The sequence below is a fragment of the Rutilus rutilus genome, assembly GCF_951802725.1.
Source record: "Rutilus rutilus genome assembly, chromosome: 20".
In the NCBI taxonomy this organism is placed as follows: domain Eukaryota; kingdom Metazoa; phylum Chordata; class Actinopteri; order Cypriniformes; family Leuciscidae; genus Rutilus; species Rutilus rutilus.
In genome coordinates this window covers 13,353,877-13,381,657 of record NC_140225.1, presented here as the reverse complement: position 1 = coordinate 13,381,657, position 27,781 = coordinate 13,353,877, and the positions used below count along the sequence as shown (strand labels likewise).

Sequence of the window (27,781 nt, the reverse complement as noted above, 5' to 3'; positions counted from 1 at the left end):
ACGCATCGCTTCACTTTTGTGTCCTTAAAATGCTCATTTTTTGGGGTCGATAGATTATTAAAACGTATTTCTGGGTTTCTTAGCTTGTTTGCTGTACACCTTGTCACATAGCAGCTTTTAGACATTGTTTTGTTTTTTTGTTATAAGTCAGAAATGACAAGGAGGCAGCTTCTCGCAAAGCAAAGTCAATGGAGACGTCTGTCCGGCATTGGATGTTGACGTCAATCTGACGTTGGGTTCTGACGTCAACCCGACTTTCATTTCCAACCAAAATGCAACCCCTGCAACCAAAATCATCCCCTGACTGACGTTACTACTTTCTACTCAAGGACCTTGACAGAAATAGTGGAGTAAAATGTAAGATATTTGTCTTTTTGTGTTTATTTAAAGTAAAAAGTTTCCAGAAAAAATAATACTCAAGTAAAGTACAGATAATCAAAAAGTGTACTTAAGTACAGTACTCAAGTAAATGTACTTTGTTACTGTTCACCTCTGGGTATGACTGTATACATAAAAGCATATTATCTGAGTGGATTTATTTCTATGTGGACATAAGCCTAGCCCTTTAAGCTCAGATCCCATTGTTTAGTCATGTATCTTTGTCATATAGAGAGAGCCAGGAAAGATCTAAAACAAACAGGACATGTGAACAGAACAAAAATCTGCAGCCTATACATCCTGAGGCATTATGCAATAAACCCAGGACCAATGCACAGCCATCTGGAGAAGATATGTGGCGCTTATTCTGCAAGCAGCCTTGTTTTTGGGTGTTGACAGACATTATTTTAGATTTTCTAGAAGAGCTTCAAGTGTCTAGGCTGGAATGCCTTGATGACGATGACATTGACTGTTGGCTTTCCAATAAGAAATCTGTTTATCTGCCTGTTTATTTCAAATGAACTAATTTATAAATTAAAGAAAAGAAGGGACTAATTATACCACCACGGAAAGATGAAACAGAACTAATTTATGTAATAGGCCTACCCTTTGTTTCATATGCTCCACATGAAGTTTGTGTGTAAAAACATCCATCAGTCATTACTGAATGATGTGGTCTACAATTTATAGCTAGGGCAATTTACATCAGTCATAAATAACTGTTGCCATCCATGATATCCTTTCAAGTACTGAATCTTGATTTAATTTAGAAAGTTTTGACTCACCCTGCAATTTTCCTGATCAATCCTGTGTAGTCTGTGTTGAGCTTTATGGAATTCTGGGGTTAATCTAAGGGTAACATATACTCACAATTATAAAATGTGGATATAAAAACAAACCATATTAATTGTGACTTGTGAAAGGTACAAAGAGATCAGCCCTTTAAAATCTGGTACAAATAATCATGAGTTAAGTGTGTGTTTTTTTAAGAACAGATGTAACTCGCACAGACAGACAACTAACTACCACCCTCAAGTGGTTACTTGAAAGCACTTTTTTTTAGTCAGTCAGATCTTAACGTTCAAGATGTATATAAAAGAGTTTTAAAAAAATGCACAAAATACCTCTTTGATATTTATATTTACATTCAATACTAATATATACTACGGGGCAGTTAAATGCTTGATTCTGATTGATTCTTGTCATGCATTTTGTGTCGCTGTGCTTTTTAAAGAACCCTTGACTTTTATTTTGAAAATCTCAACAGGAAGTAGTTGCTACACAAACTTCCGACAAGGATGCTCGAAACCCTGTAAGGGATTTCCCTTTATTTGATAGCCTTGTTGATTGACGTGAAAGAGAAAAAACGCAGTATTAAAAGGCTAGAAACACAGCGCCAGTCATGTCAGAGACATACGGTAGGGTGACTAATTTTCCTTTTCTCTTGTCACACTTGTTATCGACAGCATAGCATGATTTTTAGCAGGTGTCCCGAGCTCATCATCACAGCATTTGCTTACAAGCTGTGTTTAGTGCCAGCTAGGCAGCAGCTTTCTGTCTGCCATATGTTTCATCTTTCGACGCTAGTCTTAAATGTTTTATTTTTGATTCGTCAATAAAAAAGGTATTGACAGCAATAATTACTATATTACGTTATCATTTTGGATATAACTTGAATGTTATGATTACCTCTTTAGTCTCTATATTAGATAATGAGTATTGATAGCCTATATAGTCTGGTTAATGTTATGATTTAGTAACATACATTCCTATACTATGCTATTTATATTATGTACAATTTGCATTTTTTTTAACAAAACAAAATCTTTGTTTTTGTTTTCCTCCCTTCTAGATTTCCTGTTTAAGTTTCTTGTGATAGGAAATGCAGGAACTGGAAAATCTTGTCTGCTTCATCAGTTTATAGAAAAAAGATGTATGCAATTTTCTGTTATCTTACCAATAAATTAAAAAAAACAAAAAAAAATGAAATGTTACATCCGTCAATGTTCAGTTGCTAATGTCTATCCTCTGTTCCTCTAGTCAAAGATGACTCGAATCACACTATTGGGGTTGAATTTGGCTCAAAGATAATCAGTGTGGTCAATAAGTTTGTCAAGCTCCAGATCTGGGATACAGCAGGACAGGAACGTTTCAGGTGTGTTAATTTTCTAAAACTGTTTCCTTCTTAGATTGGCCGTGTTTGTTGTGACCACTGTGAGATATGACTCATGATGAAAATTTCCAGATTTGTTCTCAGGCAATCAGATGGTGCAGCATTTCACGAGGGTGTGATTAAACTCCAGATTGCATGTAGTTTATAGTACCTCACACAGATTCATTTGTCAGCGCTGTCAACATAATGCTTAATTTTCACTGAACTTTTGCCTGCAGCTTCTTCCTAGAGCCAAAATACATTTAGAATGAAAATATACTAATGTCACACAAATTATTTATTATTTTGCATTGCTTTAAGGCTTCTATATATGTATATATATATGTGTGTGTGTGTGTATATATATATATATATATATATATATATATATATATATATATACACACACTGAACAAAATTATAAACGCAATACTTTTGTTTTTGCCCCCATTTTTCATGAACTTAACTCAAAGATCTAAAACTTTTTCTATGTACACAAAAGGCCTATTTCTCTCAAATATTATTCATAAATCTGTGTTAGTGAACATTATTCCTTTGCCGAGATAATCATCCACCTCACAGGTGTGGCATATCAAGATGCTGATTAGACAGCATGATTATTGCACAGGTGTGCCTTAGGCTGGCCACAATAAAAGGCCACTCTAAAATGTGCCAGTCATCTGTCACATGATCCTTCAGAGTTCATTCAAATTTGCTGCTCAAGAAAAAGAGATGCATTTTTTTTTCAAGGTTATATGAAGAATAGAAAATTCCAAAGAACAGCATTTATTTAAAATAGAAATATTCTGAAACAATGTAAATGTCTTTACTGTCACTTTTGATCAATTTAATGCATCTTTGCTGATCAATTTTTTGTCCATTATCTGTTGACTAATTGCCAATGCTGGGTAGCTCTAAAATGACCAAATATTAGCCATTTAATTGGTTGATTGATATATTGGTTTACCACTAGATTTAACCAGCTGTTATGCCAAACTCTTGCAGACATTACAGAAGTTTAATTGTACAAATGTTTGTTCTCCTCAGGTCTGTAACACGCAGCTACTACAGAGGTGCAGCAGGGGCTCTACTTGTGTATGATATCACTAGGTAAAGTCACACTTGTATATCCAGTTCCTCTGCATAATATTATGGGTGTGTGGGGCTCTATTTTCTCAGAGATTCATATATTTCTGGATGTTTTCCACATCCCTAAGTGTATTGATTTCTCACACTTTCTGTCTCTGGATGTTAGTCGAGAAACATACAACGCTCTGACTAACTGGCTGACAGATGCCCGGATGTTGGCCAGCCAGAACATAGTGATTATACTGTGTGGAAATAAGAAGGATCTGGATGCTGACCGTGAAGTCACCTTCCTGGAGGCCTCGCGTTTCGCTCAAGAGAATGGTGTGTATGTCAGACAAGCAGATACCTGCTGGTTACAATTGATCTGCTTGCATATTGTGACTGTGCCAATAGAGGTCACTACAGGATAGAATTACTAACAAATATTAGCCCAGTAGTGAACGTGTAGACACACAACTGGCTGCATTGAGATCACAAGGGCTATTCAGAGAGTAAACCGTGATTGGCTATTGGTGCATTGCCATTGTTTATATACTAGTGTTTATGGATCTGTGTTGTTATTGTAAACTAAAATTATTAAAAATGGTTTGCGTTAACTGAAATAAAGCTGAAAAAGAAAAAAATCAATATTGGATTAAAAACTTCAAAACCAAACAAATTTTGGAAATGTTGCTTTGGCAACTAACTGAAATAAAATGTAATTTTACTGCAATAAATATAAAGCTAAATATTGAGCTAAATAGAAATGTTTAAATAAAACAAAAACTAATAGAAATGGCAAAAGCACATAACAAAATGACCAAATCTTAATGAAAGCTGAAAATTCAAGCTAATTCAAAATATTATTAAATACTATTATAGCATATAAATAATTCTAATCTTTATTTAATACTAAATAAACTAAATAAAATAATCACAATGTTTAAGTCTTTTTGAGAATGCATTTCTGCTTTAAAAACAGATGTAATTTTTTATATGTTTACTTTCAGAGCTCATGTTTTTGGAGACCAGTGCACTAACAGGGGAGAATGTGGAGGAAGCTTTTGTCCAGTGTGCTCGGAAAATCCTTAACAAAATAGAGTCAGGTACAAAAAGACCAGTGCCTTTTGCTCTTACTTATAAGCCTATAAAGACATTGGAATCAAGCTGCTGTGCTTGTCATTTGTTTGTGTAGGAGAGCTGGACCCAGAGCGAATGGGTTCAGGAATCCAGTATGGAGATGCAGCGTTGCGGCAGCTGCGTTCTCCCAGACGGGCTCAGGCAGAGAGCGTGCAGGAGTGTGGCTGTTAACACAGATCCCAGACAACTCACCAACCAGGTGAAGGTCCAGAGGCTTGACTTCTCTCTGCTTGCTTTTCACATCTGAGGTTTTAATATTAGAAGGTTGTCCAAGCTCTGTCCTGAGGGGTTTCAGCAGTTCCTTAGCATTTTCATGTGCAATACTTATTAGGGGTGTGATATATATCGTCTCCGATAATATTGTGATATTTGTTTTAACAATGTGCGATCTGACATTATGTCCCTCACTTTACAAAAACACACATAGTCTGTGTGCACTATGCACTACGTGATGTAGTCTAGACTAGAGAGTTAGAGTAATGTGTTTGTGCATTCAGAGTCCACAATTTCACTGCGTGATTTAGTCTATTAAAATACATTTAGAATGCCCCCAATAATCAAGATAAGGAGGCAAAATACCTCTGTATTATATATGTAATACCTCTGTCTTTTTAATACATCTGTCTTTTATATTTATATCGTATAATATAGTTAATCAATATCACACGAAGAGTGCTTGATTGAGTGCATGATTACAAATGTGATAATGATTTTATACAACAGTTTAATAAGCAAGTTAATATGAAGTGACTTGCATTTTATACACTGTATTGCCTGTTTTTGCTCTATTTCGCCGATGAAAATAGTTCCAAACAAAGCCACAGGACTGTTTAGCAGCACACAACGTTGTTTCTTCACTGAATTAACGAATCGTTTGAATGATTCAATGACTCACTCATTAAGACAGTCAAATGCTTCGTTCCTGAATGAATTAGCCGTTCAAATGAATCAGTTGAAACTCAATGGCTGCGTCCAAAATCGCACACTCTCTTGAGTAGGTACTTATTTGAGTAAGTCATCACTTCATGACCGCTAAAAAAAGTACGGTCTATATAGTATGAATGTGTGTAGTATGAATGTAATCCGGATGCTTTCGTCATTATTATGTGGCCTATCAGCGTCAGTTGCGTCGCTTCACTGCCATTCACAAATTCTCTCCCATGGCCTCATGGGATAGTAAAGTGTGCATATCATATGCACACTTAAGAATCTTGCCGGAAGTAGTAGGTCATGCGGGTACTTTTTGCCTACTCTTTTATGTGTACTGTGAATTCGGACATACTACTTTTGTTACATACTTTTTTCGCCTACTATATAGTAAAGAAGTATGCGATTTTGGATGCAGCCAATGACTTACTCATTAACAGTGACTTGCAGCCACCTACTGGTGGTTTTAATTTCACATTTAAAGTATCTTTTCATTTTTTTCATAATTTCAAATATCAATATTCAACATTTTATGTTTAAACATCAAAACCTTATTTATGCATTTGTAACTGCAGGTTAAATGCATTCATGTCCCCTCTGAGCTGCATTAAACATGCATCTTAAAGGGATAGTTCATTTATGAATGGATGCGCTTTGATGGACTTCCAAAGACATACACCCATTTACTCACATTATAAAGCTTGGAAGAGCCAGGACATTTTTTAATATAACTTTGATTGTACTCGTCTGAAAGAAGAATGTCATATACACCTAGGGTGGCTTCAGGGTGAGTAAATCATGGGCTAATTTTCATTTTGGGTGAACTATCCCTTTAATGCCACTTCAGATGCAGCTTCTGTGTTTCCTCTGCATTGCAAAGATCAATTTTGTTGATGCTGATTTCATCTGATTGGTAATAGCCCTATTGTAATTCTCATAATTCTCATAATTCTAATTGAATTTATTGATTAAATGTAATAATTTGACAAAGGATGATGCATACATTAATAACTTTATAATGGTAAAAATGCCCATAAAAGGTACAAATCAATTTAAAAATAAAAGATAATTTCTATTTATCTTTCCATAATCTACCACCACACAGAATCTGAGGAATATCAAACACTTTAGGAGCCTAAACCTGACAACGTACCAACACAAAAAACACACTAAGCAAAATATCTTCTAATTATCGCTATCGATAAAATCCCAGACATTTTTTTGTCAATATCGCGCACCCCTACTTATACTAATTTTCTTCATGTTGCTATATCATAATATTGGTCTCTAAAAGAAGGTGCTGTTCTTCCTCTTTACTGGTCCCCGTACCACTCATAATCATCATCCACTAAAAATAGCTGCGCTGCATTCAGATTTAATCAGATACAGTTGTTCACTGTGCTCACGACATCATTCCCTGCATATTAGATTTAAGTGTCTTGCTCAGTCTGCTAAGGGTTCTGTTCAGTATCCTTGAACTTTATTCAATAACTGAATCATATTTTTAATGTTTAGTCTTTAGTTTGGAATTTAGTGTTAACCATGTAAGAAACTAAGATAAAGAAGATAAAGAATAAAAACAATGTCTGAAAAGACAAACATAGAACATATTTTATATATAATTATTTTTCATCTATTTTTGTTTACTGCTAGTGTTTAGAATTTCTCATTACCCTTTTTATGGTATAAAATCCTGGTAATGCTTTAAAGTAAGTTTGTGTATGTTAACATTAGTGAATGCTAACATGAACTTACAATGACCAGTACTTTTACAGCATTTATTAATCTTGAATAATATTAATTTCTACATAAACTACCATTCAAAAGTTCATTCAAAACCTGTTTTCAACACAGAATGATAAGAAATATTTCTTGAGCAGCAAATTAGCATATTGGTATGATTTCTGGAGGATCATGTGACACTAACAGATATTTTCAATTTAAATAATATTTCAGAATTTAATGGTTTTACTGTATTTTTGATCAATTAAATCTAGCCCTGGTGAGCACAAGAGGCTTCTTTAAAAAAAAAAAGAAAGAAAAAAGAAAAACTTACCAAACCTAAACATTTTAACATAGTGTATATTAATTTAGTTTTTACACTTCAGTTTGTATAAAGCAACATTAATGTATTATAAACAATGACACCAATGGAAAAAATCCTATATTTATAAATTAACATTAACCTAAATTAGTTTTATTAACTTTATGATTCCAATTGCATGCTTTAATACTAATAAACTGAACTGTATTTTAAAGTGATACCAGCATACTTCGTGACACACAATTTTAGCATTAGATAGTCAAAGCAGTCATAACCCCGTTGTCTGTAAAAGGATGTTAATAGCCACCCCTCAGCATCTCTACTGTATTTGGCATGCTCTAGCAGGAGGAGCTCTCTTCAAGAGGAGGTGCTATTTTTGTCAGTGACACCAACCAAATGCCACTCGAGTTTGCTTCTGCATGCCTTACGTACAAGTGATAATGCCTCAGCACCCACACACACACACGGCCAAATGTTTTACCTTCTTCCACCGCCTCTTAAGAACAGACAAGTCCTCCAAACCCTTCTCCCTCTTATCAGTCAAATGCCAAACGAGAAACAGTGTCAGGGGAATGGATATATTTAACTCCAGATACTCTGCCCTCCCAAGCGCTTTCCGAGGTGCCTTGTTTGGAATGCGAGCTAGAAATAGAGATTCAAGGTGTCTGAAGAAGATCAAGGCTGATTATGAAGCTGCACCTTCAATTTGTAGACGTGAAGAAAGCAGTCTGTAAAGACCATCTGTATGACTTCCTGCACTTTTTCTGTGTCCTTTGGCCAAGGTTGTGTGAACGCGAGGAGGACGACATTAGTCGGGGCGTGTGATGTACGGCTCATCGTGGTGGAGCGTCTGTTTCCCTCACCTTACTTTTACTTCTGTTCTGACATGCCGAGGACCCCCTTAAACTCCAGAAGGATCCGGAAAATGTTTACTGTCCCCCTCGGGCCCAGGCAAAGACATCTGTGGTACCCAAAACACTGAGGGTAGTTAAAAGATCTGGCTCTTGCCCCTGAGAATACTGCACTGAGCCCCGTCTTTTCCTTTTCCATATGTAGATGTTGTGTAGAGAAGAGTTTATATTATCACCGTGGAGCATGTTTCATGGTTGAAGTACTACTACATATTCATAAATGACTATATACAGCATATATATATATAGTTGCATCACTGCTTTATGGCACGCACCTGTAATTATCAACAATGTGCATTATCTTGCTTTTAATTAGCTTTATTTTTTTCCATTATTGTTAGGATGTTTTAGGATAGGATACCAGAAAGTGGTTTTTGACATTTGTCAAGAAGTTTTTGTTCTTGTATTGTAATTTACATTTAAAATGTCAGTCAGCGCCCACTTGCCTTCATATCACACTGTAATATATTGTCAGTATGGACAGCTTCAATATCAGTGTTACATGCTCTATATTTATAAAGCGTTCCTGTGCTGCATTCCCATTTTTAGGTGTTTGTTGAAATGATACTTGCGTATTTAAAGTGATTCTTTTTTTCCTTTTTTTGGAGAATTCCTTTTTTTTATTATTTTGCTTTCTAAATCTACTTTTTCCATGTTCTTCTATACATTTTAAATGGACATATCTTAAATAAGCTTGCTTTGAAAATGAATGCTAAACCATTGTGGATCCCACTTCACAATGCTTGTCATCATGTCTTTATATCAATCATTTTATGTTTGTAAAAATAACGATTTGTTAAAATGAGGCAGATTGCCAATAGTCAAGTTTATCAATGCATTGAATGGTAGTTCCTCGTTTTTTTCATTAATGCTGCTTCTTCACTTTACATGAACCTCAAACATGTCAGGTAAATCTGTAGTACTGATCTAAGGGATTCAAAACTCTACCTAATCAAAAGTACAATTTAGCTGCTGAATGTAAAATCAGTGTAGTTTGTGTAAAACTTCCAATCCGATTTTGCTGGACAGTCAAGTTTTCTTTAAAAAAATAAAATAAAGAGTTTAATTAAAGTGAATAAGGAAGATAATGCCAGATACTGTAATTGCTCCTTGGCTCTGACACATGGATAAAGTCTTGGCAAGCTTGCAGAATCCCAATGTCCAGGAACAGCATGCTCTAATGAGTTGGTGATATAATAAATTTGCTTTGTGCATAGTAGTGAGAACAGTTTCGTATATTAATGGCAGGCCTGTCTACAAAGTATCCTTAACTACAAAAATACTTTAACATCCATTATATGCTTATGTAAAGTTTTATACTTTATTTTTTACTTTTACATACCAATAACTCCCTCTAAACAGCAACCTGTTAAAAGTGTTAAGACTGAAAACAAAACAAAAATCCCATCACTATTAGTGACCTATTCGTGTGGTGAAATAGCACTGTAAATGTTACACATTTAAACACATCTCAGTTTTACAAGCTGAAATCTAAACACATAAACCTTAATACCCTTCAAATGTGCTTTTGAATCAGACAGTGGAATGCATATTCATCATCTTAATGTACCTCATTAACATTATGGCTTCAATACTTTTACACTAAACCAACACTATTCACGTAATACATGCTAGAGCTGACTATAAAATATGATGAGGGAAAAAATACCTGTCGATTTGTTTATACAACACATGCGTTCTTCCATTAAAGATGATGAACTAAATATAATAAGTACTGAATTTAGAATCAGTTCAATATCCTTATATAAATAGTGTACAAATATCCCAATCTCATTATTCCTCAAAAAATAAATTACATAAAATACAACACGAAATACCTGAGTGCTACTAAAAACCAAATAACATCACACTGAATGAAAGTTATTCTTGATGAAGAACAGCTGGAATGGCTTTGATGTGTATGATCTCATTCAAAAATGATTGGTCATTTTGCTGTCTGTTTCATGCTTTAGATACCAGTGACTTTTTACACTATATTTACAACATAATACACATGGAACGCACCATTAGAGTGAATGTACAAGTAAAATCTAATTTGGCTCAAATCAAAGAAAACAGATATTAATATAATGGAACGACTATTTAAGTAAGTGAAGTGTTGGCGCAGATTTCTTTACATTAACCCTAATGGGTTAATCAATATAAACAATGGAGAAAATACAGAACATTACAACACATCACATTATATGTCTCTAATTGTCTGACAATTACTTACTGAACACTTTCAAGTAATTGTTTGGCTGAGAGTGTAAAGAGACACTGGTAAATCTCATGGACTGTAAATCTACGCAACCTACAAAAACAACAAGGCATGTGATTGTTTGACAGTTTGCCCTGCAGCATCAATGGATTGTGTTTTCATGTTTGATACGTATGTACCAGTAAATGCAACATATTCATGGTGTAAATAAACCCCTAAAAAACCTTGAGTAGAATTCATTGTGACCCATCTGGAAGAAGGCAAGTGAACTGGACAGATGTCCCAGTCATCACGTGGAGTATTTTGGGTTGTTTAGCCTGAGAGGTTTATACAGTCACAGACATTTTTAAAGGATTTCTGAAAGCAATACTACCGAGACCGAGCGGAAAAGCAGCGCATGTACTCTGTCATCCAGGGGTTGAAATCAGGGACAATCTTAGTTGCGTTCTTTTCTAAGTCAGCAGATCTGGCTCTTTGTTTGTCGGATTTCTTCATCTGTTTCTCCACCTCCCGTCTGGTTTTTGCTCGCAACGCTGACTCATGGATCTAGACAGAAGAAAGGCTGCATGAAGTAGGCATGAAAAATGATAAACAGATGAGTACTTCAAGGGTTAGTTTGCCCACAAATGAACATTCTATCATCATTTACTCACAAAACAACATTAGACCACATTGACTTTGATGGACAAAAGCCATTTGAAACATTCTTTAAAGTAGTAGTAATATAATGACAGAATTTTCATCCCTTTAAAGTTGGCATTAAAAGGAAGTTGAGAGAGTCTTCTCTATTGTGACGTATATCTGAGTGAAACTGCTTCTAAAACAAGAACAAAAGAATTTCGATTTTGTCCATCTTGAAATTGATTGATGGTGACCTTAAAGTTGAAACAATCCAAGAGAGAAAGAGAGTAATTGTTCATTTCAATTTATAAGGAATATTTATATTAACCAAACTAATATTTGTTTTATTCCAGTAGTCTTTTTTTTTTCAGAAGTTTGCTTACTGGTCAAGAGCCTCTTATGATATGATATGCTTCCTGAAAGGATACTCACCTCTGCGGTTGATGTTGCGGGTCCAACATTATGGGTTTTCTTAGAAGCCATATCTGTCCGCCTCTCTCCTGAGCCATACAGGGCAAAAGGGTGACGGTTCTCTTTGTCAGGGTCTTTGGTGACATGAGGCTTGACCTTTGATCTTGTATGCTTGTGTGAAGAGCGGCGTTTGCTCTTTGGCGTATTCAGGATATTCGCGTCAGTTTCTGGGTTGAGAGCAGGAACGCGTTCCCTGGCATTCTCTTCCTCCCCTTCTTGATGACGCCGCTCAGCGACTATGGTAACTAGCTCTGATGAGAAAACACAGAGAGATCCGCATGGGATTTTGCATTTGAAAAAGTGTTTGGAGTCATTTTAATCAAGTACCACAGATTAGAGTGTCTTTATTACTTGGCATTAAGTTTAAATGTTACTTTGAAAATTATGCTAAATTGTGCTAATGTAAATATTTCACTACGGTAAAGTTATTTACTGTAAATAAGGTTTGAGCATCAGCATCTTTAGAATGTCTTAAAATGATAAGCAAATCAGTTAAGTTTATCTCTGTATGTCATAATTTACAAAGACTTTATGACACATATGTAGCTGTATTATAGCTGTAAATCAATTAAAACATTGATAATATAATCATGTAATTTATTACTACCATAAATATGGACATTTAATGAAAATGTTCTATTTTCTGTCCCTTTTTTTGTCAGTGTCAGTATAAATATTAGGGAAATGCATACTATTATAGTATTTAATATTTGAAATTAGTTTTTATTTTTATATTTTCGTTTTATTTTAAATTTGAGAATTTTTGCTTTTGTCATTTTTATTTGTTTTTGGTCTTAATATTTCTATTTATTTTATAGGCGATTTTCATTCAAGTTTAAGTTTTAATCTAATATTTAGATTTTGTTTTAATTAACGAAGATGTAGATTTAGTTTTAGATTACAACAACAACAACAACACTCGAACACACAAACTATTTTAGTAAATACTATAAAATAAAAACAACATAAGATGACAAGACAACCTGTAACGTTAGCACGATCAGGAGGACTTACTGGTGTCTGCAGTGTCCTGAACTCCTGCGTGTGGTTCTGGTTCTGCTGCTGGTGGTTCTGGTGTCACACATGCAGATCGTTCTGGTTTCTCATCATGGATCCTCAGAGGTTCGACTTTATTCCGACTTAAAGGAGTAGATTTGCCACTGGAGCCTGTCTCGCTTCCCCATTCTCCCCAAAACCAAGGGTTGTGCGCTTGCTCCAACAACCGCCTTGACAGTCTGTAGTTCAGCAAATCCTCATAACATTTCGCGTAGGTGTCCCATCTCGGATCTTTAAATTTCTTCATGTATTCAGACCTAATTCTCTTCGTCACCATTTTTCACTATCGTTCGACTAGAGAGAAACATATAAAGGTTACATTATAGCGAACTAACAGTCTGTTGAAAATGAATTATGCAATTCTATTCCGAATCAGCCCTCTTCTCGCGCCAGACTTTTAAACCAAATTACTATGGCAACAGAGTTCTAATACGCAAGCGAAAGCCAATCGCTGAGTTTCTCTCTTCGACACGCCCCCTTCGTGCACACACCTACTTAAACTATGGCGTCATCTCGGAGCTCTCTGAACCTCTTAACGCATTTGCATATTAGGGTTCATAAGGTGACGATAAACCTGAATGCAGACTTCAGTAATACAGTTCACTAATATAAAACACACGAATAAAAATAAGACATTAGTAAATGTTATACGCAGCATAGATAATGTGCTACCATCGACAGTGCGACTGTACAGAGAAACGAAAGCTTTTCTCTATATATTGTTGTAGTCAACGTTAAATATCAGCGTTTGGCATAATGCCTATCTAAATGCAATCAAACGGTGTGCGGTATAGTAATTCAAATAGAGGTTAAAGCTGCATTAGAACGTCGACTAGTGTTTAAAGCAAGTGTCATGTGACCGCAATGAGCGGAAGCAAGTCGAATGAAGATTTATGCCATAAAAACCTGTCAACAGTAACAAGAGCCGTGTTTTGATATTATATTTACTTACCGTTTTGATTAAGGCAGGGCCGAGAAGGTAAACAGATGGCGCTTGTAGTCTGCAGACGTCAACCTTGCTTTGTAAAACACGGTTGTAGCTCCGCCCTGTGGTGAAGGCGCTGGAAATCACTCGAAGGAATCAACAGGTGTTGTTCTTCACGGTTACAACTTGACCTCCCAGAGGAGGTGTTCGGGGTCTTAAAAAGTATTGTTTTTTTTATACGTGTTGTTGTTTATAGCCTTTGAACAGCATTTTAAACGACCACAAAACACGTTACACTGCGATAAATATACTCACGTGAACATTTGTGCCAGAAAGAAGCCATATACACATAATTTCACACATTAACATATGGAAGATGGTGCTTATCTGGAAAAACCAGACCAGACTACAAAAACCTCCTATAAAAATAATCACCTTTTGACCACAAGGATTTTGAATCATGCACATTTTAGTTTTAGGATTTGTGACTCATTCATGGCAAATTGAAATCTGAAAATAAATTCTGTGCATGTGATTGAAAACGTTAATCTATATATATATAATTTATTCTCTTTAAATGAATGAAGGGTTAAATTAACTTTTGTGTGACCATATGATGACTTTTTGATTTTTGTGAACTTAAATACTTTGTACACTAAGCAAACTGCACTATGAATCTTACTTTATCAGCTATGCTTTCTGAAAATAATTAGATCATACTTTTTTGCTTTTCAGCAACACTCTAGATCACTAACCCCAAATTTTACAGACAAGGTAGTCCCAGACTAAAATACATGTTTGAGCGGTTTCAACCGACATATCTTAAAATATGTCAATGCCATTGTTTTGTCTCAAGATGCACACCAGTAATGTTTTAATTTTTTTTCTAAGGTACGTTTATAAAAGCTACTTAAATGCCCTAATTTTACCAAAAGCCTAATCCTGGCTTAATCTAAGCCCTGTCTGTAAAACCAGGCCTAAATTTCCAGTGTCAAGTCAAACAATTTATTAATACAAACGTGTCACAAAAACCAAATAATGGACTTTAATAAATTAATGACTATTTATGTACAGATTACATTCTTGTGATAGACAACATGGTATAACGGTTTTCTGGATCTTGATTGTGTCTGTTTGGACAATGCTGGAGCCTGCCTTATCGTGTTCCTGCTTGGTAATCCAGGGTATGTAACACATGGGTACAAAATAAATCTGTACCAAAGCTGTCCAATAATGATGAATGTCCAGTATTCTCTATTATTGCGTGATCCACAGCAAACGGATGCAGATGATGGATTTAGAAGCACTTGCGGTGGACAATGCTGGGGCCTGCCTCATCGTATTCCTGCTTGGTGATCCACATCTGCTGGAAGGTGGACAGGGAAGCCAGGATGGAGCCACCGATCCATACGGAGTATTTACGCTCAGGTGGGGCAATGATCTGTCAAAATGAGGAGACACATCAGTGATGCATATTACTATATCAATAGGGAACAGAAGCATGTTAAAAGATAACCACAGATGCATTACAGTACCTTGATCTTCATTGTGCTGGGGGCCAGTGCGGTGATCTCCTTCTGCATACGGTCAGCAATACCTGGGTACATGGTGGTACCACCTGACAAGACATTGTTGGCATACAGGTCCTTCCTGATGTCAATGTCGCACTTCATGATGCTGTTGTAGGCGGTCTCATGGATTCCAGCAGACTCCATACCTGTTCAGAAACACCTTATTAATCAACCTAAAAGCCGTGTGGAAAAACGCAGCATTTTTTAATAGTGTTTGTTTTTACGCACCAATGAAAGAAGGCTGGAAGAGGGTCTCTGGGCAACGGAAACGCTCATTACCAATGGTGATGACCTGGCCGTCGGGCAACTCATAGCTTTTCTCCAGGGAAGAGGAAGAGGCGGCAGTGGCCATCTCATTCTCAAAGTCCAGAGCCACGTAGCACAGCTTCTCCTTGATGTCACGGACAATCTCACGCTCAGCTGTAAACGGAGTGTATAAGTAAGTCAGTTGTTTCCAACATAACATAACATAACAAAACAAATAAAAAATTGTATAGGAAAAGTTTGGGGTAGGTCTGAATTTTTGAAAGAAGTCTCTTATGCTCACCAAGGCTGTATTTACTTAATCAAAACAAACAGTAAAATCTTTTAATATTATTACAATTTAACATAAGTTTAGTTTTTTTAAAAGCTGAAAAAGCCTATAGCTGATTTTAAACAACACAGAAATTATTGTGAAATTGAAAAATTGCATTTTCCTACCAGTTGTGACGAAAGAATATCCACGCTCAGTCAGGATCTTCATGAGGTAGTCGGTCAGATCGCGTCCAGCCAGATCCAGACGCATGATGGCGTGGGGCAGAGCGTAACCCTCATAGATGGGGACATTGTGGGACACACCATCACCAGAGTCCAGCACAATACCTTAAATATAGAAAAACAGGTCAGAAAAGACATTTATAAATTGGCACATTTCTTTGCAGATATGTAAAACTGCACGTTAGATCCTTTAAAATTATTTGTAAATTAGATCTTTAAAATATATGATTAGTAGAAGTGTTAAATGTTCAAATAATTGCCTCACCAGTGGTACGGCCAGAAGCGTACAGGGACAGCACAGCCTGAATGGCCACATACATGGCTGGGACGTTGAAGGTCTCGAACATGATCTGGGTCATCTTCTCACGGTTAGCCTTGGGGTTAAGAGGAGCTTCAGTCAGAAGAGTTGGGTGCTCCTCAGGGGCCACGCGGAGCTCGTTGTAGAAGGTATGGTGCCAGATCTTCTCCATATCATCCCAGTTGGTTATGATACCGTGCTCGATGGGGTACTTCAAAGTGAGGATACCCCTCTTGCTCTGAGCTTCATCTCCTACGTATGAGTCCTTCTGACCCATACCCACCATGACACCCTGGAAGAAGAAAAAGGGTATTTTTAATGTCACAAATGTTACAATAGCTAAAGCCTGTTAATTATTTTTAAAATGGCGAAATGCAACATACCTGGTGACGGGGGCGACCAACGATGGAGGGGAAGACGGCTCTGGGGGCGTCATCACCAGCAAATCCAGCCTTGACCAGGCCTGAACCGTTGTCGCACACCAGGGCGGTGGTCTCTTCGTCGTCACACATCTTGATGGATTCTAATGAGGGACATAACACACTCTCATGGCAAATTGTAACTATACGTTGTGGTGAATAATTCATATGAATTCGTATGATCAGATTTGTACGTTTTTTTTACGCTCTGCTTACCCCCCCACTGATGGTTAAGTTTAGGGGTAGATCTTCATACTTACTCTTTTAAAAAAATTCACGTTGTATGAATTCATACGAAACCACTTTGTAAAATAGTTGCGTGTTCTCGGATTGAACATTGAGAAATATTGGATTGGGTGCAGCCTTTTGCAAAATTTAAGTGATTCTACAGCAATGCAGGCGTAAGTTACATACACATACAAAAATGTTTTTTTATCATTTACGACATCTTTGTTTCCATCCATTTAAATTGTCATAATATTTTCTGTCCTTTGTACATGAGTTTTATTAGCCAGTTTCATGACTCAGACTCATCTTATAAGTCTTTGTTTTTAACTTAATTAAAACTCAATAACTTAAAAAAATGATGATCTGACTGCACTTATGACTGCAGGTTGTAACTTTACTTCTTTTTTACAGTGTACAACAAGTGCTGTAGAAATGGAAACATTAATGAATAAATCAAGTAGTAATAAAGTAATATTATTAGTTATGACCTTTTGTTATAAATGATCTATATAACTCTTAGAGATGTTTATAATAGGCTATTCATATTTTTAAATACATATTAATTTTCTAATATATGATTATCAAATGTATATGAATGACAAATCAAAATATACAATCTATTATAAATGCATTCAATTATTTATATACCTATTGCAAACCCTTTAGCTATATCTCGTAGACGTTGACGTTAGTTGCCTTACGTTGACTAAAAGTTTTTCTGTTAGTCCGCGTGACTTCACTAGTAAGTAGCGCATGGGTTTGTTTAATCCCTTTCTCTTACCTTTCTTTCTCTGATGAAGCTCAGTGCAGAACACAACCGCTGATGGATCCAGTCACGGACTGACTGACCCATGAAAACCTTATATACTCTTCGTGTTTGTCCCCATGCGCACTATTGAGGATATGTGTATGTTCAGTTGGAGTTTTCCCCATCCTTCAACCATATTAGGCTTTTGCAGGGCAAGCGAGGGGTGACTTCCTAGTGAAGCGGCGTGTCTCCCGCTATCCCTAGGTTCGTAGTGAGCATGACTGTCCTTCTATGGTTTGACAGTCATCATTTCAGTCCACAGCATGAGCTGTATATGGTGTGGGGGCGGTGTTGATGTTGCTACTAGCCATTTCCCACATGCTTCCTAGTTCCTATGTCAATTGTAAGATACGTTTAGAGATTTGTGCACAGCCAAAATTTTATCTCATTATTCTCATTTACTTTGCGCAGTGTTGAAGTAGGTCCGAAATGAAATCTTGACCAAATACATGTTGTGTGAAATTAAGTAAAATAATGTTATTGCAGGCTATTATTATTATTATTATATCAACAATATGTAAAAAAAAAAAGAAAAAAAAATTGATGGTAATTTGTAGCGAAACTGTATGTTTAGCAGTTAATATAGCCTAATAAGTGATTTATTGTTGCAAGTGATGTTATAAAACACATCCCCCGCTAACAAGCATATTTACAATAGTCATCGAGAATTGTGGGTAGGTAGTCTGATCTTTTATAGAATTGCATTTTCTATTTTAGACTCTGGAGGACATTTGGACCATCTGTTCACAACTCAACTACAGCCAGTTTTCTAAATGAATTAGATGGTGTTCATGTCAGCTTACTAAATATTCAGTTTAATTCAATTAATTAATAACCCGATAGGTTTGTATTTGTGGGTTATTTTTAGGTGCTTATATATTTTTGAAATGTTTTTTTTTTGGGTCGTTTTTCTCTAAACCCTATAGCCTATATGTTCTGAAAATAAGTCTTAAAGGGATAGTTCACCCAAAAATGAAAATGCCGTCATCATTTACTCACCCACATATTGTTCTAAACATGTTTGGGTTTATTTCTTCCATTGAACACAAAATAAGATATTTTAGTAACTAAACAGTTGACAGTAGCCATTGACTTACATGTTATTATTTTTTCCTACTATGGATGTCTTTGACAACTGTCAACTGTTTAATTACCAACATTCTTCTAAATATCTTCTTTTGTGTTCAACGCAAGAAACTTATACAGGTTTGGAACAACTTGAGGGTAAGTGATGACAAAAATTATTATTGTATTTTTACAATCCCTTAAATGTGCTATTTTGCTTTTTAAGTAAATCTTGTTATAAGATATATAGATATATTTGCTGGAAAACGAGACAAAAAAAATCATTATGATTCCTGGTGATGATTTCTTTTTCCAGTGCAGGGAGGTGTGTGGCTGCTCTGCATGCTTTACTCAAGAGGCCCGTCTCTGCAAGCAGATACCCTGCCATAGTTGGCCCTAGAGCTTGAGTGAGTCGATGAAGGGAACAGCCACAGTCACTGAGGGTAAGCAGCTTACAACACAGCCTGAGCTACAACCTCCCTGCTTGAACTTAATCAGACTTTGTGGATCAGTTTCTGAGGATAAGAGAGGGGCACAATGAGGGCAATTAATGAAACCCCTTTATTGCTGAGGTGTAGAAGTAGAGTTGCTTACTATAGGAGTGACCATAACCATTTTGGAGACTGAACAATCTCTTGCATCATTAATAATTTTCCATAGTAGATCTGCCTTTTTACTTAACCCACTTTTGCTGACACTCTTGGTTTCAAGAATAGCTTGTAATTTATTTTCAAGGGTCAACAGCACCCTCTTTTGGCAACTCAAGTTGTTTAAATGTTCTCGATGACATGGCATGTGGACAGGGCAGTGTTGTAAATAATGTTTCAAAATAATGTTTCAATGTAATTTATTAAGAGTGCAGATAAAACAATAGAAAATAAAAAAACAACAACAGTCAAACATACACATTTCACTAACTGAAACCTAATAAGTTACCGCACGAAATATTAAAATCTTCTAAAATCTTGTCCTAATGGTACATATATAAATATATATTGTCTGCAAGTAAAAATCTCTCTCTTATAGTGTCTGTTTTCAAGTACAACCGAGACAATAATATATATCCTTTTTTCTTTTACAATTGTTTTAACAGGTGCTCCTTTTAAAACAGTATCTTCATTACTGACAAAAAGTTGCAAGTTGGATTTCGTCCCAGTAAAAGCTTTGAGGTTTATGATTTAGGCACGATACATTGACATCTGTGTCATTAACAAAGGCGATAAGAATAGACAGAAGCACCATTGTTTCTGTAATTCCCCTACCCCTTCATTATCTATATTACCTTGTAAAACATGAGCAGAATTAATTTGTGTAAATTGTTCATAAATCAATTTTCCCATAGAATCAAATGCAAGAATTCACTTTTTTTTATGGTTTTATGTATCCTTTACACAGAAATGAGTTCTGCTCATGTATCATGAATAAGGCCCTATGTACACTTCCATAAACTGATTATCACCTGATTCTTAATAAATGACTGACATGATTTATTACAAGTAGTAGTAGCATCAAGTAACTTGGTCTCATATTTCAAATCTACCTCATATCCCTTTCAAGCTTTTCCATTCAAATGTATTCATGTTTTTCTTGGGCTATGAAAGCATAAAACAATTTTAAAAGCAGTGTTTTTTGCAACTCTGACGAGTATTAAATCATGTCCACGGCATGTACGCTGTGACTGTCTGCCATTGTAATTAACAATGATCAGTATACAACTGGTTTCCAGTTACTTGGCAGTTTATGACACTGCAAAAGCTAAATAGCTACATTTCAGTCTTAGTCATTTCAGAGTGCTCAAAAACACAATAAAACATATCAAGAGCATTTAAAGATGTTTGAATGTGTGCACTCTCTTTGTTGTCTTTAAATTACTGTTTCTCCTATTTGTAGAGAGCCTTTTTTTGCTCGGACTGCAGGAAGGCCTGCTTCTCCATCAGCTTGTGGAAGAGCCCCTGGTCATTGGCAAGGAGTTGGGCATGGCTGCCGATCTCCATCACGCGGTGCTGGTCCAGCACAGCCACGGAATCTGCGCTCTGGATGGTGGAGAGACGGTGAGCGATGATCAACACTGTGCGACCGTCCAGCAGCCTCTCTAATGCTTCCTGTACCAGAAACTCATTCTCTGCATCCAGAGCACTGAAACAGAGACCAGGGCAAGTCTTAATTATATAGAGCAGATACAGTATATTCTCATCATCATGACACAAGCCATCAGTGCTTAAGGTTCTGTACAAAATCATGGCAACAAGATCGATAGTACTGACAAACATAATGAAACAAGTTAAAGTGATGATAAAGTCAAGACTTTGACTTGTCCTTTAATGACCCTGAAAGGATGATGTCATGAAGGTTTTTTTTGTCTGTTTGTTTTAGTTTTTTTGGAGTAGTTCACTATTATTTTAAAAATGGAAAGATATGATTGTAAAAGGATTGACACATAACCTGAGGACACATCTTTTAAAATAATACATTGTTAACTAATATATGAACTAAAATATATATATTATATATAGACAAAGAATAAAGACCAATCTAAAAAGCAAGAGCTAACTAGCTTTTAAAGTTATAAAAGTTGGAAAAAATGGTGGTGGGACAAGCCAAAAAGATATATATATATATATATATATATATATATATATACACACACACACACACACACACACACACATATATACATACATACATATATATACATATGCATATATACAAACATATACATACATATATATACATATATTTATATATACACATTGTATATATTGTAGTATGACTCATTTAGGAATTTAGAAAATCATTAAAAAAATCTCCACATGTTAAAAATGTTATAATTTTTTTTCAATATTTAATTGTTATTAAACTTCTCATTTATCCATCAGTTTATTGTACTGTACCGTACATGTTCATTATAAGTTAAAGTAATCAAACAGCATCTCACCTTGTGGCTTCATCCAATAAAAGTATTTTGGGATTCTGTGAAAAGCATCAAATAAGCATGAGATTAAAGTAAACAAAAAAACATTTAGAATTCAGTCTCATGCTAAAGAGGACAGATTACCTTCAGCAGGGCTCGTGCTATGGCAACTCTCTGCTTTTGTCCTCCTGTTCATTCAACATATCAGTGTAGTAATGCATTAATTGTCAAGTGAATTACAAACAGACAGATTTGTTGAGTTTCACTGGAGGTTTTTTCCTACCTGACAGCAGTACCCCCTTCTCTCCTACCAGTGTATCATAGCCCTTAGGGAATTCCTGGATGAAGTCATGAGCATTGGCTATTTGTGCTGCCCTGTAGATGTCCTCTACTGTGACCTGACTTGGGTCTGTCGCCCCATAAGCGATGTTCTCAGCAATGGAACAGGAAAAAAGAACCGGCTCCTACAAAAAACATATTCACACGCAGAAATTAGTAAATTGGAGGTAGGATATGGTCTAATTCTTTCTTCTGGTGGCTTTTCTTACCTGGCTTACAGTACCAATGTGACTCCTCAACCAGTAAGGATTCAAGTCTCGTACATCACGGCCATCAACAGTGACCACACCTGCATTTAAATAAAAACTACACATGTATCTCTGCATTTTTACTGCTGTCATATCTTCGTTATTATATTACCTTATTATTCCATTATGTTCTTACTTTCAGTTCTCACCTGAATCAGGATCATACAGTCGGAGTAACAAAGACACCAGTGTGGATTTGCCAGAGCCACTGGATCCCACTACTGCCATTACTGACCCCGCCGGCACAGACAAACTTAGATCCTGGAAGATGGGCGAATCCTTTCTCGTTGGGTAAGCAAAACACACATTGCGAAACTCCAGTTCTCCTTTAAACTGCTCTGGTTTTAACACAAGCCCCTCTAAAGAAGAAAAAAATCAACAAAAAGATAATTACGTTACTTCTATTCACATATGAAAAGATAAAAGTATTGTGCATTTTAGGCATTATTTAGAAAAAGGAAATTCTATTTACCATTGAGGGGAAATTCCGGCTTTCGGTCCAAGAGTTCCCATAGACGAGTCCCAGCTCCAAGTCCCTTCATCAACTCAGAATAGAATGAGCTGAAACCTTAAATTAATCCACAGAAAGTTGTAGAGTACTTTAAAAACTTCTACACAGAAAAAAAATAACAGCTAAACAGGTTTCTACCTATGAATAAGGCCCAGTGTTCCACCGCCACAAGAGCGGTTTTGTTGGGAAATCCCAACAGAACTGTGTTGAAAGAAACCTATTCTTTTCTACATGTTGCACACTGGCTACAAAAGTTATAACGCTTGCCTTGGGACCCAATTACATAAATGAAGTGAATTCTATGTAAACCAGCCCATGAGGAATTTGAAAATGAAGTCCAGGATAAGGCTGAACTGAAAAGTTTATCAGAAAATGTATATATGTTGAGAGACATAAACTACCTTTCTAAAATCTGGGGTCGAAATGATTTATTAACTTTTTGAAAGAAGTTTCTTATGCTAAAAAACGATGCATTCATTTTTATCAAAAATACAGTAAAAATAGTCATATTGTGAAATTTCATATATTTTAAAACTACATTTATTCCTGTGATGGCAAAGCTGAATTTTCGGTGTCACATGATCCTTCAAAAATCATTCTGGTGCTCAAGAAACATTTATTATTATCATTGTTGAAGTTTTTTGTGGAAAATGTGATACTTTGACAAATAAGTTTCTTTGACAAATAGTAAGGTCAAAAGAACAGCATTTTTAAACGAAAATTTAAATCTTGTGTAAAATTATAAATGTCTGTACTGTCACTTTTGATGAATGCATCCTTGATGAATAAAAGTATTAGTTTCCATTAAAAAAAAAATCTTACTGACCCCAAACTTTTGAACAGTAGTGTATATTCATATAGTGTTGCTCTGAGCTAACTTCCTCACCTGCGATGCTGATGCCCACCCAGAAGGCATACATTAGGAAAGAAGAGAGCTGCCCAACGGTCATGGCTTCACTGGCCATCAGCAGACCTCCCTTATACAGCACACTCAGGATGATGATATTTCCACTCAGTCCCGTCTGCAACAGAAATGAAAACCTCAGAACAGAAGAACTGGACTGGACAAATGATCTTAAACTGCCTTACTGATTAAATACTACTTTTAAACAGCCAGTTCTGATAATCAAGCAATACAACTTAAACATCTACACAAGTAAGATGAATCTCACCACTCCATAGAATCCAGCGGAGAGCACAGCCTCTTTCTTAGCTAGTTCAAAAATATGGTCAACCTTTTCTGAGTACTTCTGCACCTCTGTCAGCTCTTTTCCAAAAGCCCGGACTGTCCGGATGTTGCTGATCCTCTCTTCTGCCAACTAGGATATGTATTACATTACACTTACAATAGAGCAATCAAATTATTACTGTCCAAAGACTTCGTCATATCTGCAATAAAACATGCAATAAAGCCCCATTAAAAGGAAACATGACCTCTTACCTGGGTGGCCTCTGCCAATGCATCCTGTGTGCGTCTTGATATGGATCGTAGGAATCTACCGAAAATTACAGCCAGGCAGGCAATAGGAGGAACAACCATCAGCACAAAGGCTGCCAGACTAGGTGACACATATAACTGAGAAAGAGAAAGAGAAAGAGAAAGAGAAAGAGTTGAATTAGTCAGTGATGATAAAAATAGATGCATAGTATGACACCATATTCACTGTATTTCTCTGTCTTCTGTTTTAGAAACAGACGAGGAAGTAATGGGAATTAAATGTTTTTATATAAAACAGAATCATGGGGGCTAGTTTCACATGAGTGCAGTTGAAATGTGATATTCGTAAAGAGAATTAGCGGCTAAAATGTCAAACTATCACAAGCGTCTCACCATCATGCCAACCCCGGCCCCCGCCTGGGCGAGGGATCGCAGCCCATCAGACAGGTTGTCAGTGAGGCAGCGTCCAACGATGGCCGTGTCTGCCGAAAGCCGGTTAATGAGCTCACCCGTTCGGGTCTTATCAAAGAATCCCACCTCCTGCTTCAAAATCGAGGAGAAAAGGGTTTCGCGCAAGTTTCGCACAATCTGTTGCCCTGTGAAAGCAGAGAAAGACTTGTTAAAACGTGAGCACAGTAATGCATGCTGGTCAACTCAATGAATCTCATGGAATGATTCTAATTAATGTAGTAAAGAGTAAAGAAATAGACGTAAGCATTCAATAAAGACGTAGACTACCTTTTAAAAGTTTGGGGTCGATGAGATTTTTTTTTTTTTTTTTTTTGAAAGAAGTCTCTTATGCTCACCAAGGCTATATTTATTTGATCAAAAATACAGTAAAACATAATATTGTGAAGTATTATTACAAATTAAAATAACTGTTTTCTTTTTTAATATATTTTAAAATGTAATTGATTCCTGTGACGGCAAAGCTGAATTTTCAGCATAATTTCTCCTGTCTTCAGCGTCACATGATCCTTCAGAAATCATTATAAAATGCTGATTTGCTGCTCAAGAAACATTCCTTATTATTATCAATGTTGAAAACAGTTCTGATGCTTAATATTTTTGTAGAAACCGTTGTACAACCGTATTTTCAGTAGTCTTTGATGAATAGAAAGTTCAAAATTTTCAATAGATTTTTCTTTAAACATTCTAAACGTCTTTAATGTATCTTTGCTGATTAAGAGTTTAAATTTCTTTCAAAATAAATCGTATTGACCCTAAACTTTTGAACGGTAGCGCGTAAGCCACAAAATTCTCAATAAAGCATCTTTGTAATTTCACGTGGATGCGCGTGGAGACTTCACCTGAGATTTGCATCAGGTAGACACGAGCAGCATTTGCAGCGCCTCCACAGAGGAAGACACCTGTTAGCATGAAGCACAGGGAGGTAAGGGAGGCGGTGAAGTCCTCTGTGGAGCTAGAGTAGATGGTGTCTATCACTTTTCCCAGAAAGAATGGCGCAGACATGGTGACAGAGCTGGCGATCACCAGAAAGCCCACGGCAGCTATGAGGAGAGTCAGAAAGTCATTCACAAAGTAAAAAATAAGTGACAAACAAAATATGCATTCATTAATCAGGTACATTTAGCAGAAGTTATATTTTCACAAGTGGATTTTGTTGTTGTTGATGATTTCCTTTGTTTTGACAGTCATTTACATTCTTTTCTTTTTATATTTTCGATATAAAAATTAAGATATTTACAAAATGTACACAGTATACAAATTGATTAGTGGTCTATTTTATTTCACAAAATAGAATATCTAGCAAATTCGTTGAAAAGTAATGTATGTTCTTCAAACATTTATGTATCTCTTATTAGTAAATGAAAAGTGCCACAATCTGGAATATTTATGGTCAATTTTTGTAAAGGATGTAAAACTCTACATATGGATTCATCTCAGAAAACTGTCAAAACCAATCAAGAGCTTCCGGATGTAACTAAACACAGAACATAAGCATTTGACTTGCCTGTCAGTCTCCATCGCTGAGGATACGCCAGCTGTAGCAACTTATTGACATCTTCTGAGGGTACAGGCAACGTGTTTTCTGAGGTTTTAACCTTACTCTCCTGATTTACCGCAGTCTTTGAGGTTTGTTTGGAGTCTGTAGATGTGCTATAGAGAGCAACCGTGTGTCTGGAGTGTGTCCACATACTCTTGGGTAAAAATAACACTCCAGTTTTAAGACATGAGAGCCTGGACATGTTTCTTCCCTTATACACAGGCAACACAAGGACATCAAATGATCCATTCTTACACAATTGACTTCTCCGCGGTGTTCTTGATGTCCGATTAGCCAAATGATATACTGTATCTGACCGAGAGCAGGTAATGTTGCACTGTTGCAGTTTCCCGATTGTAAATCTTGTCATTCGCAACATTGTCCCATTCATTTGGAGAAAAAGACGAGCAAAACGAAGTTTACGAGTCTTAACTAATCATAATCTATCGAAACTTACTGTATAAAGTCAGGCGGGCAGATCATCGAGCAGTGCTGTAAACGTGGATTGTCTGGACTCACTTTTGACTGCATGACACTTTTGTCAGTAGAAAGACTGACTTATTGTAGGCCGGGGGTCGACGGTTACTGAGGTTTATCTGTTCCTGACAGTTTTCACATCCAGCATTCGTTTGCGTTATCTTCACACACGCCCAGCGACATTCACTGGAAGCGCCCTGTCACAAAAACCTGCTTCACGACATCTGTCGGTCTTTACTCAACACAACGCCAATGACTGTTCCAGTTACAGAAAAGTGCCATTTGGAGTGTTTTAAAATAAAATAAGAATAAAAAGGTGACCCCGGTGATTTCCTTGACTTTTGAGGAAGCGAAGAGCTATTACGTCATTAAAACGATCTTCGTCATAGAATTTAACACGGAGATGTCGCGTTGGTCTAATCATTTGCGCCGCCATCTTGGAACGGTCAACAAGGAGAACTATATTATACACAGAGAGAGAGAGATTACTATGTTAATGTATGCTGCTATTTACTATGATTTAGAAATGAATGAGTAATGAATACATATATTATGAGTGTTTTTGGATAGCTAGATTCATTTATGACCATCTCACTCCTTGATCAGCTGTATTATTATTATTATTATTTACTAAAACTCAGTTTATATCTTCTACATACATGCACAATTAGTCGACGTTTATGATAACCTCAATCTTGTGAAAATCGGTTGGAAGTGGGCCGAAATGCTGCATATTGCACACACGGATTCCACCTTTCCAATATGGCTGACCTACATGTACACGGCA

General features: G+C 36.3%; 4 protein-coding genes across 6 annotated transcripts; 1 reads left to right on the top strand and 3 right to left on the bottom strand.

The window, feature by feature from the left end:
• The first annotated feature begins 1,635 nt into the window (after window positions 1-1,635).
• rab4a (RAB4a, member RAS oncogene family) lies at window positions 1,636-9,998 on the top strand. Its single transcript, XM_084391224.1, has 8 exons — window positions 1,636-1,796; window positions 2,231-2,311; window positions 2,419-2,533; window positions 3,578-3,640; window positions 3,786-3,940; window positions 4,609-4,704; window positions 4,794-4,937; window positions 8,492-9,998. Exons 1-7 carry the CDS (start codon window positions 1,781-1,783, stop codon window positions 4,907-4,909), a joined length of 642 nt encoding a protein of 213 aa, XP_084247350.1. The 5' UTR covers window positions 1,636-1,780; the 3' UTR covers window positions 4,910-4,937; window positions 8,492-9,998.
• Window positions 9,999-10,135: 137 nt separating this feature from the next.
• On the bottom strand, window positions 10,136-14,070 carry ccsapb (centriole, cilia and spindle-associated protein b). Of its 3 annotated transcripts, none has more exons than XM_084391220.1 (4): window positions 13,942-14,070; window positions 12,948-13,283; window positions 11,895-12,184; window positions 10,136-11,387 (listed from the first exon to the last, which is right to left on the bottom strand). In XM_084391220.1, the coding sequence occupies exons 2-4, from the start codon at window positions 13,264-13,266 to the stop codon at window positions 11,211-11,213; spliced, it is 786 nt and encodes a 261-aa protein (XP_084247346.1). In that variant the 5' UTR covers window positions 13,267-13,283; window positions 13,942-14,070; the 3' UTR covers window positions 10,136-11,210. The 3 variants fall into 3 exon arrangements, with proteins under 3 accessions (XP_084247346.1, XP_084247347.1, XP_084247348.1); XM_084391222.1 differs by having other exon boundaries at window positions 11,270-11,403; XM_084391221.1 differs by lacking the exon at window positions 13,942-14,070 and having other exon boundaries at window positions 12,948-13,384.
• Window positions 14,071-14,936: 866 nt separating this feature from the next.
• Window positions 14,937-18,245, bottom strand: acta1b (actin alpha 1, skeletal muscle b). Its single transcript, XM_084390898.1, has 7 exons — window positions 17,971-18,245; window positions 16,926-17,065; window positions 16,510-16,834; window positions 16,188-16,349; window positions 15,714-15,905; window positions 15,450-15,631; window positions 14,937-15,355 (listed from the first exon to the last, which is right to left on the bottom strand). Exons 2-7 carry the CDS (start codon window positions 17,052-17,054, stop codon window positions 15,212-15,214), a joined length of 1,134 nt encoding a protein of 377 aa, XP_084247024.1. The 5' UTR covers window positions 17,055-17,065; window positions 17,971-18,245; the 3' UTR covers window positions 14,937-15,211.
• Window positions 18,246-19,897: 1,652 nt separating this feature from the next.
• On the bottom strand, window positions 19,898-27,364 carry abcb10 (ATP-binding cassette, sub-family B (MDR/TAP), member 10). Its single transcript, XM_084390802.1, has 13 exons — window positions 26,485-27,364; window positions 25,820-26,020; window positions 24,903-25,105; window positions 24,513-24,647; window positions 24,244-24,390; window positions 23,958-24,093; window positions 23,033-23,128; window positions 22,710-22,919; window positions 22,522-22,601; window positions 22,257-22,437; window positions 22,118-22,161; window positions 21,998-22,032; window positions 19,898-21,198 (listed from the first exon to the last, which is right to left on the bottom strand). The coding sequence occupies exons 1-13, from the start codon at window positions 26,906-26,908 to the stop codon at window positions 20,943-20,945; spliced, it is 2,148 nt and encodes a 715-aa protein (XP_084246928.1). The 5' UTR covers window positions 26,909-27,364; the 3' UTR covers window positions 19,898-20,942.
• Between the last annotated feature and the right edge of the window lie 417 nt (window positions 27,365-27,781).

Bases quoted from the DNA above. Each gene is read 5' to 3' on its own strand.
- ccsapb (XM_084391220.1), bottom strand. From the start codon at position 13,266: ATGGTGACGAAGAGAATTAGGTCTGAATACATGAAGAAATTTAAAGAT. The intron at 12,185-12,947 runs GTAAGTCCTCCT...TTTTCTCATCAG, and splicing joins TCAGGACACTGCAGACACCA to AGCTAGTTACCATAGTCGCT. The intron at 11,388-11,894 runs GTGAGTATCCTT...TCTTCTGTCTAG, and splicing joins CCGCAACATCAACCGCAGAG to ATCCATGAGTCAGCGTTGCG.
- acta1b (XM_084390898.1), bottom strand. From the start codon at position 17,054: ATGTGTGACGACGAAGAGACCACCGCCCTGGTGTGCGACAACGGTTCA. The intron at 15,906-16,187 runs GTAGGAAAATGC...CTCCGTTTACAG, and splicing joins ATATTCTTTCGTCACAACTG to CTGAGCGTGAGATTGTCCGT. The intron at 15,356-15,449 runs GTACTGTAATGC...TCATTTTGACAG, and splicing joins CCAGCACAATGAAGATCAAG to ATCATTGCCCCACCTGAGCG.
- abcb10 (XM_084390802.1), bottom strand. From the start codon at position 26,908: ATGAATGGGACAATGTTGCGAATGACAAGATTTACAATCGGGAAACTG. The intron at 25,106-25,819 runs GTGAAGTCTCCA...CTGCTTTCACAG, and splicing joins CTACCTGATGCAAATCTCAG to GGCAACAGATTGTGCGAAAC. The intron at 22,033-22,117 runs GTAATCTGTCCT...TGCTTTTCACAG, and splicing joins TAGCACGAGCCCTGCTGAAG to AATCCCAAAATACTTTTATT.
- rab4a (XM_084391224.1), top strand. The intron at 3,641-3,785 runs GTAAAGTCACAC...TCTGGATGTTAG, and splicing joins CTTGTGTATGATATCACTAG to TCGAGAAACATACAACGCTC. The intron at 3,941-4,608 runs GTGTGTATGTCA...GTTTACTTTCAG, and splicing joins GCGTTTCGCTCAAGAGAATG to AGCTCATGTTTTTGGAGACC.